The sequence below is a fragment of the Nansenia antarctica genome, assembly GCF_963989245.1.
Source record: "Nansenia antarctica genome assembly, chromosome: 9".
Lineage (NCBI taxonomy): Eukaryota > Metazoa > Chordata > Actinopteri > Argentiniformes > Microstomatidae > Nansenia > Nansenia antarctica.
In genome coordinates this window covers 38,284,164-38,298,845 of record NC_137679.1, presented here as the reverse complement: position 1 = coordinate 38,298,845, position 14,682 = coordinate 38,284,164, and the positions used below count along the sequence as shown (strand labels likewise).

Genomic DNA, 14,682 nt, shown 5'->3' with positions numbered 1-14,682 from the left:
GACTTAAGGCCCAATCCCAATTCACCCCTAGCCCTTCGTTTTCACCCCTATGGCTCGATTTGCGCGTTCACGTTTAGGGCGAGGGCTGTCTCAATTCATATTTCGTCGAGGGCTAGGGGTAAGGGGGAGGGCTAACTATTACTTCGTTTCGAGGGATTTCAGGACCAGACTAGCTTCGAAGGGCTAACGGTACGCTACCCCTTGATACCAGGATGCATTGCGAATCATCTACAGAAATCTTATGTCGCTCTATTCAATGCGGAAATGTCATTTTAATTCTCTGTAATTACTTATTAATAAAGATTTGAAAAATTATGATAACCATCTTATTGTCTTAGTTTAATGTCATTACAATGCATTATAGACCTTTTATTTATAACACGCATAACCCAAAAATCGCTTTTATGTCGGTGCTGTGTCTAACGTTACAGTAACGCAACGCTGCATGACAGTCGAGCATTTCAGAGATGTACAGTCATAAATCAATTATTACCTGTGGCGTTTGACAGCGGATGATGGTACACATATGTAAAGTTATCTATCAAACGTTCGGCTGACTTGTACATGATGCGCATTTTGACCTATTTCCACCCGCAATCTAATCCGAGCAGTTGTTATTATGTAATATTATTAATGGGTTGTATCATTCATTTCAATGCATTATAGACCTTTTCTTTATAACAAGCACAACAACAACAAAACGTTATCATGCCGATGTGCTGTGTGTCTAACGTTACAAGCTGATTTGTGCATGACAGCCGCGCATTGACATTTCCATGTCTGATGTCTAATGTCTGTTGTACTAATGTCATTTCAATGCATTATAGACCTTTTCTTTATAACAAGCACAACAACAACAAAACGTTATTATGCCGATGTGCTGTGTGCTGTGTGTCTAACGTTACAAGCTGATTTGTGCATGACAGCCGCGCATTGACATATTTCCATGTCTAATGGCATATGACACGCGAAATGTAACTACAGTTAAGGATACGCGTAAAGGATGATGATATATCACCGTTCGACTCTACTGAGAAATGTTTCCGCTTATTTGTCATCTCTCCTTCACAGGCAAATGTGGCCGCGTCCCCAAGAGATCCTCTTTCTACGTTTTTGACCACCACTATGATGGATTGATTTTTGGATTCTAGACGACGAATTGTTCTGAGAAAGGCGCTTGGTAACGTGATTTTTGGACAACGCTTTATGACTATTGATGGACTGGTTGTTTTGGTTGGAGTCATTCATTGTCATTAAATTCATTGTCATTATTGCGATGTCCACAAAAAAGACATCGCTGACGGAAGAGACTAAAAAAGGAACGTCTAAACACTACAGTGTGTTGATAACAAACGAAAATAGATGCTTATAGCACACGCAACAGAAATAAACACAGCTGAAGAAGGCATTGCGAGATGTGAGAATTCGCCGGCAACACAACGCGTCAACCGTACCGCGTGATGACGTAGGCGCCGTGAAGGGTTGTCCCAATTCATAGGGCTTTGATTTCAAGGGGTAGGGCTTGTGACGTATTCGAAGGCCTTGCCTTCGAATCGAGTGACACTCGAAAACGAGCCATAGGGGTAGAAAAGAGAATCGGGATTGGGCCTAAGCCTGGTGGTGACTTGAGTGTCCCTGCCATCGCCATGTTTTTAGATTTTAGTGTTGAGACCTCTCGTTGCGTGAGATATGATAAATTCTTGTAGCGCGAGACCTGGCCACGAGATCTCGTTGCGGGTTGAAGCTGCAAGCAAAAAAAAAAAAAAAAAAAAAAAAAAAAAAATCGATCTCGGGATTTATGAATCGATAATCGCTCATTTTAATGAAGATCGATTCAGAATCGGGAAATCGATTTTTTGAACCCAGCCCTAGGCGGAGGGAGGGAGGGAGGGAGATGGGGGGAGGGAGGGAGATGGGGGGAGGGAGGGGGATGGGGGAGGGAGGGAGGGAGGGAGAGAGGGACGGAGGGACGGAGGGAGGGAGGGAGGGAGGGGGGGGGGGAGGGAGGGAGGGACGGACGGAGGGAAGGAGGGAGGGAGGGATGAATTAGCTAGCCCTCATGTATAGCAGAGAGAATATGAAGGAAAATTACGTGGTGTCGTTTTTAAAGAACACTCAATGTGGATCGAAGGAATGTTTTCTTGGCAATCCCAACACACACACACACACACCCAGACCACACACGCAGACACACGCAGACACACTCAGACACACACGCACACACTCAGTATTCTCTCACCTCTGTGTTCTCTCAGGAGTACGGCATCAACAGCGTAGAGAAGCTGGACATTGCCTACGCCTACTGCCTCCCGTTGGTCAAGAAGATCCAGCTGGATCTCCAGAGGACCCATGAGGACGAGTCTGTCAACAAGCTCCACCCACTGTGAGTCTGCAGCAGATCTAGGGTCAACTACACCCCCCCCACCCCAATACCAGCGTCATGTCCAGGGGGTGTACTTGTAATAATAATTAATAATAATAATAATAATAATAAAAATGTATATACCGCCTTTCACAAGCTAGCTCAGAACTAGCTAGCAGCACTTTTCGTTCTTTATGACGATGTTCTGTTTCCTCCGTCGTACAGGTACTCTCGTGGAGTGATGTCGCCCGGGCGGCACGTGAGGACACGCCTGTACTTCACCAGCGAGAGCCACGTCCACTCCCTGCTCAGCATCTTCCGCTACGGAGGCCTGCTCGATGTAAACACCTCTCACACACACACACCACACACACACACACACCACACACCTGTATCTCAACCAACTACTGCACCGGACATTTACATTTCACAGAACTACATTTTAAACGTGTGTGTGTGGTGTGTGTGTGTGTGTGTCAGGAGGAGAAGGACCAGCAGTGGAAGCGTGCCATGGATTACCTCAGCGCTGTCTCGGAGCTTAACTACATGACGCAGATAGTCATCATGCTGTATGAGGACAACAACAAGGTAGTGTGTGTGGGTGTGTGGGTGTGTGGGTGTGTGGGTGTTTCTTTAGTGTGTGTCATTGAGTATTCTAGATGTGTGTCTGTGTTTTCCTTGTTCCTTGTGTTCCTTTCCTGTGTTTTCCTTGTCCCGTGTGTGTGTGTGTGTTTCTTTAGTGTGTGTCATTGAGTATTATTTGTGTGTGTGTGTGTGTTTCACATACCTCTGTCTTACCTCAGGACCCGGCGTCCAAGGAGCGTTTCCACGTGGAGCTCCACTTCAGCCCCGGGGTCAAGGGTTGTGATGACGAGGAGAACGCTCCGATGGGCTTCGGGTTCCGGCCCGCCTCTGCCGAGGTAACAGGACCCACGTCTCGTCTCTCTGGGTCTGGGGTGGTTTACCTGAGGGGGACGACCCTAACGTCTCTTTGGGTTGGTTTACCTGAGGGGGACGACCCTATGTCCTGTTGAGTGGCTTTGCTTGTCATTCATTACATTGTGTGTGTGTGTGTGTGTGTGTGTGTGTCTGTCTCTGTGTGTCACTGTGTCTCTGTGTCTCTGTGTGTGTCTGTGTCTGTCTGTGTGTGTGTCTGTGTGTCTGTCTCTGTGTGTCACTGTGTCTCTGTGTCTCTGTGCCTGTCTCTGTATCCGTCCGTGTGTGTGTCTCTGTGTCTCTATGTCTCTGTGTCTCTGTGTCTGTGTGTGTGTGTGTGTGTGTGTGTGTGTGTGTGTGTGTGTGTGTGTGTGTGTGTGTGTGTGTGTGTGTTTAGAACGGCCAGAAGCAGCCGGACCCAGGCAGCATGGAGGATCTGTCCCGTGACGAGCCGGACCGGGCCGTGCCGCTGTCTGAGTCCATCAGCCTGCAGAGGAAGTCTCCTCTGGTCCGCAACCGCAAGACAGGCTCCATGGAGGTAAGACAGGCTCCATGGTGGTAAGACAGGTTATATGGAGGTAAGACGGGCTCTATGGAGGTGAGACAGGCTCTATGGAGGTGAGACAGGCTTCATGGAGGTAAGACAGGCTCTATGGAGGTAAAACAGGCTCCATGGAGGTAAGGCAGGTGGTAAGACAGGCTCTATGGAGGTGTAACCAGCTCTATGGAGGTAAGACAGGGTCTATGGTGGTAAGACAGGTTATATGGAGGTAAGACGGGCTCTATGGAGGTCAGACGGGTTCTATGGAGGTGAGACAGGCTCCATGGAGGTGAGACAGGCTGGGGTAAGACAGGGTCTATGGGGGTAAGACAACAAGAAAACATTGTTTTTACCACAGTTGAAGTGTCTACCCTACTAGACCGACCTCTTAGCCCCGAGGACCCCCAGGTCACTGGTCGTGTAGGTCTGCGAGGATCAGACAGGTAAATGCAGCGTACAGTGAGACCCCCACAGTGTCAGCCATCGTCCAGCCTAGTGGTATGAGTACATAGTAAACACTGAGGTGTTGACCCTGTGGGTCTGGTGCTGCTGGGGGTTGAGGTCGGAGGTCGGAGGTCAGGCCTCCGGCTACCGCAGGGCGAGATAGAATCTGTGTGTGGCGTCAGACACTCTGATTTAGCTCCTTACCACTGCCTGGAGGGTCAGTTTTACCCTGTGTGTGTGTGTGTGTGTGTGTGTGTGTGTGTGTGTGTGTGTGTGTGTGTCTGTGTGTGTCTGTGTGTCTGTGTCTCTGTGTGCGTGCGTGTGTGCGTGCGTGTGCGTGTGTGTGTCTGTGTGTGTGTGTGTGTCTCCCTCCCCAGGTCCTGTCGGAGATCTCGTCCTCCAAAGCGGGCAGCTACCGTCTCTTCCCCTCCTGCTCACGTCAGTCCCCGGAGATGAAGCAGAGCGGACTAGGTAGGTCTCTGCTCCGTGGCCATGGCAACTGCCGTTCGCTCGCTCATATCCTGTGTCATTAGAGTCGGGGTGGCAGAGGCTGGCAGAGGTAGAAATCAGATGATGTAATGCACAGAACGGAATCGCCAGTTAGCTGCGGTTAGGGGGGATGACACCGGAGGAGGACTCTGATTTCTCGTAACATTTCTGTAAAGCGTCCTTGGGTTTCTGAAAGGCGCTATATAAAACCAAGTTATTATTATTATTATCCAGAGAAAGCTAGAGCCGGATACAGCCCCTCTACGAAAGGCCAGGCTCTGAGTCCCTTTGAAATAAAGTGCAAAAATCTGTTCTTCACCGAAAGAGTTTGTCACAGTTTGGTACGATTAACCTCCATCCTAACTGGAATTCTGTTTGGTGTCCAAATTAATCAACTTGGGGTTAGTAGGGGAGGCTGGTAGAGGTATAAATCTGAGGACTCATTGTAATTAGTGTTGTTCCGATACCATTTTTTGATCCCGATACCGATACCGAACTTTTTTTTATTGTCTACCTGGTATGGTGACAAGAAAATCAACCCCTTATAAAACATGAAATGTGGCTCTCACAGATGCCAATCAGTGCAATATCCATTTAAGATCGTCGTAGTAGTAGTGCAACAGCAAGTGAACATTTACAAACAAAATAACTTTAGTACTTAAAAAAAATAAAAAAAGGATTTTTTTTTTTTAGTACTCGCCGATACCGATACCAGCATTTTTGTGCGTATCGGTGGCCATGCCGATACTAGTATCGGTATCGGAACAACACTAATTGTAATGCATGGAATTGTATCAAACACACATTCTTCGTTCCGTTTTCACATTTTCCTCATAAACCTACAGGTTTAACATGAGCAGCTTGAAGTGCAACCTTACAGTGTAACGTAATAACGTCGACTTGGCTTACAGACTGCTGTCAGTCCAAATGAACTTGGTAGAGCTAACAGCCATATTCAGTTACGCTCACGGCCAAGGTCACGACCTTTCCGCTGGTCTACTTAGGGGAAGTGACATCACCAGCACCAGCTCTTGTTCCCGGGGAGCATCTGAACCTTTGTGGAAACCTCCAGAAGCTTCACTTGTGTCCAGTTATGTAGCTTACGTAACTGTCAGGCCTTAAAATGGCCGTCGGCCTCTCAGAAGAGGAGTGGTCTGGTGATGAAGGCTGAGCTTGGTCGCCCCCCCCCGGCCCCCCTCCCTCCTTTTTATAGTAACTGAGACAACGCATTGTTTAAATAACTGCATGTTGTGTGGTGGTGACTAATTCCCCTCAACCCCCTCCCCCAACCCCCCCCCCCACCTTCTCACAGGCTCTCAATGTGCAGGACTCTTCAGCACCACCGTCCTAGGGGGGTCCTCTAGCGCCCCCAACCTGCAGGACTACGCACGCACACACCGCAAAAAATTCTCCTCCGGCAGTCTGTCCTATAAAGACGGTATGTGTGTTTGATCCTGCTCTTCCTCTTAGCCTAGGGACTAGTAGAGACACAGTGGATGATGGATGCTTCCGGTAGCCAACCCCGGTCCTCCTTGGGGGTGGGGCGGGGGGGGGGGGGGCACAGCCTGTACAGGCGCTCGATCTAGCTGAGCATTTTACCCACCTGGCTCACTGAATCATCGTCTTGATTTGGAATTCTTTTAGGGTTTTGACTGATTTGACTGATTTTAAATCTTAAGTATTTGACTGAAGTAGTTTTTGCTTGCATACCCCTTCCCTGCTGTCCAGGACCGGGGTTACCTATCCCTGCATTAGACCATAAGCAGGCCACCTCCATCCAATGGAGGCTGGTGGAGGTAGAAATCAGAGGACGGGCGCGTTGTCATGCGTGGAATGGAATGAGGAATGGCATCAAACACGTGTGTTCCACGCACTACACTGAGCCCATCCTCTGATGTCTACCTCCATCAGCCTCCCCTCCATACCATCACATTGCATTGACATAGTCACACACACACACACACACACACACACACACACACACACACACACAGTCACACACACACACACACACACACACACACACACACACCACACAGGGAAGGTTTGACTTGAAGATTGTAGTGCACAGATCACAGTTTGGACCCAAATCTTTTAGTCTGGGACATTTTTCTTCCACTTGATTTGACATTATTTCTTGATAAACAACAATGTATTTGGCTTTTTTTTTTTTTTTTTTTTGCAGAACAAGTATGGCACCTAAGTTAAAGATACCGTTGTGCATTTCTTTGAGCAGAAACCTTCAGAAACATAATTTGGCTCCACAGTTTAGCCAGCTGGAAATGTCCTCTCTTAGAGATCCTCCTGACCTCAGCTAGATTTGACATCATCTGCAAATGTGCATATTTTTTTGCATAGTTCATTCTCATTTTCTGTTCCACCGAAACTGCATAGAAAAGACATGGCAAGCATAGAACAATTAAGCCAACTCATTATAATAAAGAATAAGTAATAGCCACTTGGATTTATAACTCACTTCATATCTTCTTCAGTATGTTTCTATTGAATCAACAGCCAATTATCTTGTTTAAGATTAATGAGCAAAACTGCAGTGTTTGTGTGTCCATTTCAACTGTGTCTCAAAGACATCAAAAGCTTTTATTATCTGGATAGAATTGGTGTTTGGAATGCTGACATGAAAGGAATTCAATATTAGAAGTCATTCTCCACGCACGTTGATTTCCTTTGTTTATCATTTTGGTCAGAAACCAGACATTTTCTAGAACGTTCCTGCTGTTGCCTGATGGGGGAGGCTGCGTTAATGTCAGACAGTCACCAGATGGCTCCCAAGCTCCTGTCCTAATAAGATCCACAGAGTCTATTTAGCAGGAGTCACGGTCAGCGGCAAGCAATAAATGTCTGATGATAATTTATAAACATCACATTCACTAGACGTTCGAGAGAGTACAGTACATTACACTTGAAGACAAACATTTGTTATTGTTGGTGAGAAGATGCCATCTTTCTATGGTGACAGATCACATTTGTTTTTACATGTACAATCTATAAGTGACACAACAGAGCTTTGACATGTTCACTGTCTCAGTGTGTATCTTAGGGGCTTTACACGCTCCAGGGGTCGACCCAAACCGTACCCTGCTGACTTAGATATCATCCTTTCACATTGTGAAAATCCTTCATGAGTAAGCAGGCCAGCTCAGCCGCCTGGGGTCCTCATGTTGTCCACTAGGTGTCACTGTGAAGTCATAAAGAACGTACTTTTTTCTTTCGGCTGCCATTTTCTCGGTTGTCTTCTGTTTCACTCAGTGTCTTTCGTGGTCATCGTGTCTCTCATCTGGTCTCATCCGTCTTGTTCAACTCTGTTGATAGGAATCATGAAAACCATCATAATAATCTAGAGCTCTGGTGTCCTAGTCCCCTTTTGACGAACTTGACATGATTAATGGTAAATCTTCACTGTGTGTGCGTGTGTGCGTGTGTGTGTGTGTGTGTGTGTGTGTGTGTGTGCGTGCGTCTGTGCGTGTGTGCGTGCGTGTTAATGTGTGCGTGCATGTCCGTGTTTCGAGGGATGATAGATTTCAAACTAAAGCTGGCCTCTTTCACTGAAATGATCGTTGGCATCTGGACTCTGTCACAGTACAAGACAGAGAGACGGAGTCAATAACCATGCTGGGTGTGAGTTTGGTGGAATTGACACCTCTGGCCAGTGTTAGAACTATTTGAGTAGGCTTACCCGGATGTATGGATGGAGGGAGGGAGGGAGGGAGAGCAAGAGGGAGGGAGATAGACTTTAAAATGTTTAGTCTTAAAGTCTAGTTAGTCTAGTAACCTCTCCTCCCTATGATTTGAATATAACATTACTCCCTAAATGGATTACATGTACACGTGTTTGTTGTAAGTCGCTTTGGATAAAGGCGTCTGCTAAATGCCCAAAATGTTGTCAAGACAGGGTCAAAACCGTTTTTTTGTTCCTTTTTTGTCTTCATCTCCTAAATTTTGAGCTCATCTCATCCTATCATCATGAGATCTTCATCCAATTTGCTTCTAATCTGATCTTGAAAGTAGCGGTTTAATGTTAGGCACCGACCTCCTCTCTACCTGACCGCCTTCCTGAGCCCAGTCAATCATGCTCTCATAGAAAGGGTCCTACTTCTCTCTTTTTAACTTTCTGCTTTCTTACCCCTTAATGCTTCATATCTGCAGCACTTTACCTATCGCAAAAAATAAAAAATAAAACATAAGTCCCCCTTTCTCTCTCTCACACACACACACATTTATATATATATTATATACACCCACCCACACACACACACACACTTTACAGGTGCGCTGGAACCGAATGTAACACTAGTGACCTTTTTTTATTTCCTCAGAGTTGTTGTCTATGCCGGCAGTAAAGCGATTTTCTGTGTCGTTTGCAAAGCATCCGACTAATGGTACGTCTGCTTCTTTCAAGTATATTTCCACTTCTCCACCTCCCTTTGTCTTGCATGTCTCTCTCTTTTTTTTTTTTTTTCAATCGTTTGACTTTTATTTCACGTGGTTTCTTACTACCATGGTTTTTTCCCAACTCTCCGGGTTTTCAGTCTCTTTTTTGTCTACCCCACACGCTTGACCACTCACTCACTCACTCTAACACTAACTCACATTCTGTTTGTAACATCCTGCGTACAATTTGTCACCTTCACCCGATGATTCAATGTTTTTCGGTGGATAGGTATGTGTATATGATGATCTCAGATGCATATCAGGAGAGGCCCGTGGAGGTCGAAACCGGAGGACTTGGCTCATTGTAAATGCATGGAATCAATGGAATGGATACCATTTCTCATCCCATGCATTACAATGAGCTCCATCCTCCTTTCTACCTTCACCAGCCTCCACTTTCTCCGATGTGTATATATACATATATTATCTTCTGTGTTAAAGATGTGAATTGAACCCATCTCTTGAAAACACCACCCAAAAATAACACCAATTCTTAGCCCTTCCCCTGTTTCTTTTGACTTGATTTTCATCTATTCTCATTTAATATCGGGTAATGACAACCGTAAAAGATACAACATAAGCAGAGACACTCAGAGGCACTTTTGAGTGACTGCGATTATTCAAACTGCTTGACATTCTACAGTAGATTGACTGGGCCGGAAAAACCATTTGCAGTTATCGCTAAACGGGGAAAGGGTTAACTTGCGATTTGTCCCATCCACGTACTGTACTTGTACATTATGTGTGTTATGAACGAATGAGGTCGGAGCTATGAATGAAAATAAACCTGTGTGTTAATGTTTGTTTGTCATGGTGCCGCTTGTGAAATACTCATCAGTACCTTATTTCTTTCCAGGACCTTTTCATTACCTTGTGCACTGAACACCACTCCTTGGATGTTGGTCTCATTCAGTGGTGCAAAACAGGAGCAAATATTCTCAAATTGAAATCATAAAAACAGGCCTTCCTAATGGTCTCAAACTTCTATTTTTTTTGTTGAAAATATCTGCTTTTGTTTGTTCCCCAAAATCATGACCATGGTTATAAAGACTGAAGTAGTGATGCCTAGAAGTTTAATTGGCCTTAACATTTAACTGATCATTTAAATGCATTGACTGACTGAAAAACAGAAGAAGGGGTTGATTTGCGGGGTACAATTCTGACAGGGGCGACAAGAATATTTGACTGCGTTTGACACCGAGACTTTACCTTGGGCTGGAGATGCCAATCTACACATTGTAGATTACCAGACTGTCATGTACTTGAGATGTATGCTTTCCTGCCCTCACCCTGTCTTTTGAATGCAGCAGATTGCTTGGGGTTTGGCATTTGTGCACTGGGCCCCTCTGCCATACGTTGAGCTTGAGCCATTGGCCCTGGAGGAGGTAGACGGTTTGGGAAATAACCTTCCTTCGTCGCTCAAAGTTGTTTTATGACTGAGTGAGGAAGCTGGGGCCGGGGCTCCGGGTTTGTAGGTGGCCCTCAAACTGCCTCGGTGGAAGAGGGGTGATTGAAGAGCCTCTATAAGTAGAACCTGCATTAGGAAGGCTCCCTCCTCCGTTACCATAGGGACACGTCTTTAGGATCCTGTCCGTACACGGGAGGTGAAGGCGGGGGGTTAGAAGGGATGCTGTAGAGCTAGAACCTGCATTAGGGAGTCCCCCTCCGTAACCATAGGGACCGGTCCTTAGGATCCTGAGGAGGTGAAGACATGGGGATGTAATGGAACGGACACATCTTTTGGCTCGTCGGGGATTTGAGTGTTCCCTTGGCCTTGTAGGTCGCCAGTGGGCACGGCGTTGTAACCTGCTGGACTCAGATCCTGCCTGAGACACTCCGGTTTGGCCTGAGACACTCCCCGAAGGTGCAGACCAACACCTCCACCTTTGGGCACAGCAGCATTGTGTGGATTTGCTATAGCTGGAACCTAGCAAAGACCAAAACAAGGTACCGTTTTAGGCCGAATCTAAAACAGTGCTTTAGGTGCTTGCTAGGTCAATACGATATGACATTCTCTAAAGCTATCGCTTAGCCAAACTCATGGTTTAGTGTAAAATACAATACTCACTCTTTTTTGGTAGGAAAACAGCTAATGCTTCCAAACAGCAGAGAAGCAATACAAAAGAAATCCTGAAAAAGATAACAACATGTTTTGAAAGAATACCCTTATACTTGGGCTAAAAAATAAAATATAAAGGCTTGAAAGCAACCCATTACACTTACCTGAAATGGAGCCCAAGGTTCATTGTAGTAAGATCAGCAGTACAACTCATTAGAAAGCCCAACAGTAGCATTATTAGTCCACCAGCCAAATAGAAAGATTCCGTGAGAGCTTTTCTGTCTTACCGGGGAGCGTGCTAGTTTGCCCAGATATCGACAGCCTTCCCCTCTAATTGGCTCATTAGGGATAGCTGTGTTCAATCAATCCTCTATGTATTCCAAGACGCAGCCATTTCGACAGTTGCCTTCAGTTGTACGATGTCAATCATTTCAATCAATCCCAAAAAATGTTTCAACTGAACAGGAAGTTTGCCGACCGTTTACCATCATTCACTGTTGTGATTTTAAATGACTTAAATGAAGCTCTCTGACTGGTTCATTTAAAGATCACATATTTATCACGTTAAGTAAGTTTTATTCACATGTATATTCACTTTAGGGACACAGGATGATACCTCTGCCGTAGCGGTTAATCCATCTGTATGGTGCCCAGTGACAGGTACGGTAACCAACGGCAACCCAGGATGGGGGGCGTGGACATCCAACTGCAGCTTCTACCGAATCTATAATCGGATCGATTGTACGAATCGATCGTGGGGACAAGCGCAACAAGCTATCCATGTGTGCATGCACACCAGCTGCAATACAGTGTGTTTTTTACAGTGTGTTTTTTGTTGGACAGCAGAAAGGGTGGATGAGAGATTCCTGTCCTCTTCTTCTTCGTCGATAGGGCTTCGATACGTTTGTGGATTGTCCCAGAATATATCTTAGCATGCCATATTCATATCAATCGAGTCCCGCTCTGGCTGTGCTTGTCGCAGTTGGATGTTTTTTTTGCAGAGGCGTTTGTCGTTTGTCAGAAACCCTGTTGGGTTTGTCGGGGTTAGTCGAACGTTGCCTGAATGTTTATCGTCGTGGGACAGTAGCTGGGCCTGAGCATGGAGAAATGAGACGGTTGACAGTCAGGGAATAGCTAGCACCTACCTGCCAGCCCACCCTCCCCTCCGCCCCCTCTCTGTCCACACCACGGGTCCTCTCCCTGCCTGTCCTCTCCTCCCCCTCTCCATCCCCCTGCATGTCCTCCCACCCACCTCTCCTCCCCTTTTGTCCACATGATGGGTCCTCGCCCTACCTGTCCTCCCACCCCTCCCTCCTCCCACAACACAGTCCCCCCCCCCACCGTACTTTCCACCTGTCCATTCTCCACCTCCTCTTTACCCTCCACCTCCTCCTCCTCAATCAATGTCTATGCACTCATCCTCTGCTCTCTCCATCTTTCCCATCCCCTCCTCCATCCCACCCCCTCATTCCTTTCCCCATCCTCCCTCCCTTTTCTCCTCCCTCCCCCCTGCTTTTGCTACCTTTCCTACTCTTCCTCCTTTCCTCTCTACTCTATTCATGCACTCTTTCTCATCCTTATTCTCACCAATTATCATCCCCTCCTTTCCTCCATCCTCTCTCCTCTCCCATCTCCTTTCCACTCATCTACCCCCTCCTCACCTCCTATCACGACCCTTCCTTTCCCCCCCTCCTCTCCTCTTTTCTATTCTATCTTCTCCTTTCCCTCTTTTTTCCCCTCTGCTATATCATTCCTTCCTTCCTCCCCTCCTGCTCCTCTTCCTTCCTTCCTACCCTCCCCATCCTCCCTTCCTACCCTCCTCTCCCTTCCTTCCTCCCCTCCTCTTCCTTCCCTTCCTTCCCCCCCCTCTTCCTTCCTTCCTCCTCTCCTCCTCTTCCTTACCTTCCTCCCCTCCTCTTCCTCCCTCCCTCCCCTCCTCTTCCTCCCTCCCTCCCCTCCTCTCCCTTCCTTCCTCTCCTCCTCTTCCTTCCTCCCTCCCTCCCCTCCTCTCCCTTCCTCCCTCCCCTCCCCTTCCTCCCTCCCTCCCCCCCTCTTCCTTCCTTCCTCTCCTCCCCCCCTCTTCCTCTCCTCCCCCCCTCTTCCTTCCCTTCCTCCTCTCCTCCTCTTCCCTACCTTCCCTTCCTCTTCCTTCTTCCTTCCCTTCCTCCCCACCTCTTCCTTCCCTTCCTCCTCCTCCCCCCTCTTCTTCCTCAGAGCCTCTGGAGGAGCATCACGTGGCCCAGCTGCTGAGGCGTTTCTCCACAGAGCCCAGCCTCCACAGGGCCCTCTCTCTGGACGGGGCGCTGGCCCACCACCTCAACCAGTGCTCCTACCACCTCCGTCTCTTCCGAAACTGGCTCATCTCCGGCCAGGACCCCCTAGAGTACCTCTACGGTCAGGCCCGTACCCCCCCACCCCCCACCCCCCTCCTCCTTCTGCAGCCTCTTGCCCCTCTTCATTAGCCTGTTGTTGCTCTCTGCCCTCTCCCTGTGAACTCTCTCTGCTGTGCTATCAGGTTTTTTTTTATAGCTCGCTAGTCGCTGGTTGCTGCGGTTTTGACTTTTCTGCTTTCTGTCTCTGTTGTTTTCTGCATGCTTTGCCTGCAACCTTTTTGGGAAGAGCAGCTTGTGGTGTGTGTGTTTTTGTTTCTGTTGCTCTTGGCTTTCGGGAGTGTGGCGTAGTTTTAACTGACATTTGTTTCCCTCCTGTACTGTATTCAGCTCTTCCTTGACACCTCTTCAAGTTTTTGTCTGAGTGACAGTTTCACAGTTTCTTTTAGTTTTTTTCTGTACCACTCCAGCAGCAGAGTCTTACACCTTAATTGGTGTGCAATGGAATTCATTGTGTTGCATAGAGGCACAGCCTTGCACTGACAAGAGCTCTTGTGTGAGCTTCTAAAAGCCTAAAAGCTCAAACTAGAGAATCATCATAACTGTAGAGAACCACCTGGCGTGAGCACGGCTCAGTGCTCTGCCTGCCTCCTTCTCTCTCTCTCTCTCTCTCTCTCTCTCTCTCTCTCTCTCTCTCTCTCTCTGTCTCTCTCTTTCTCTCTCTCTCTTTCTCTCTCTCTCTCTCTCTCTCTCTCTCTCTCTCCCTCCCCCCCCCCCCTCTTCTGTCAGCACATTCATAGGGGACCACTCCTAACCTTGGACTGCATACTGTGCCTGCATGGATGCAGTATGACTATACAAGACAATACAACGTAATTATCCCTCATGGGGGGATATTCACTAGTCTTTCTGCACACAAACAACAACACAGGGAAGGGTAGTGGTGGCCTAGTGCATAGTGAGTTGGACTGATGATCAGAAGGTGATCAGAAGGTCATGAGTTCAAATCCCATCTGGGAACACCACCACTAGTGTGCCCTGGCACTTAGCCCTACATTACTCCAGGGAGTCT

General features: G+C 47.3%; 1 protein-coding gene across 1 annotated transcript in view; it reads left to right on the top strand.

The window, feature by feature from the left end:
* The window catches only part of ppip5k1a (diphosphoinositol pentakisphosphate kinase 1a), a gene marked incomplete at its 5' end in the record, with an annotated part of 37,882 nt that overhangs the window by 17,106 nt on the left and 6,094 nt on the right, over window positions 1-14,682 (top strand). Inside the window, 10 exons of the mRNA XM_080539748.1 lie at window positions 2,256-2,383; window positions 2,588-2,702; window positions 2,843-2,950; window positions 3,166-3,282; window positions 3,696-3,836; window positions 4,661-4,754; window positions 6,085-6,210; window positions 9,107-9,169; window positions 11,881-11,940; window positions 13,495-13,674. Of these exons, the coding sequence (XP_080395874.1) occupies window positions 2,256-2,383; window positions 2,588-2,702; window positions 2,843-2,950; window positions 3,166-3,282; window positions 3,696-3,836; window positions 4,661-4,754; window positions 6,085-6,210; window positions 9,107-9,169; window positions 11,881-11,940; window positions 13,495-13,674 (1,132 nt within the window). The remainder of the gene's footprint in view (window positions 1-2,255; window positions 2,384-2,587; window positions 2,703-2,842; window positions 2,951-3,165; window positions 3,283-3,695; window positions 3,837-4,660; window positions 4,755-6,084; window positions 6,211-9,106; window positions 9,170-11,880; window positions 11,941-13,494; window positions 13,675-14,682) is intronic.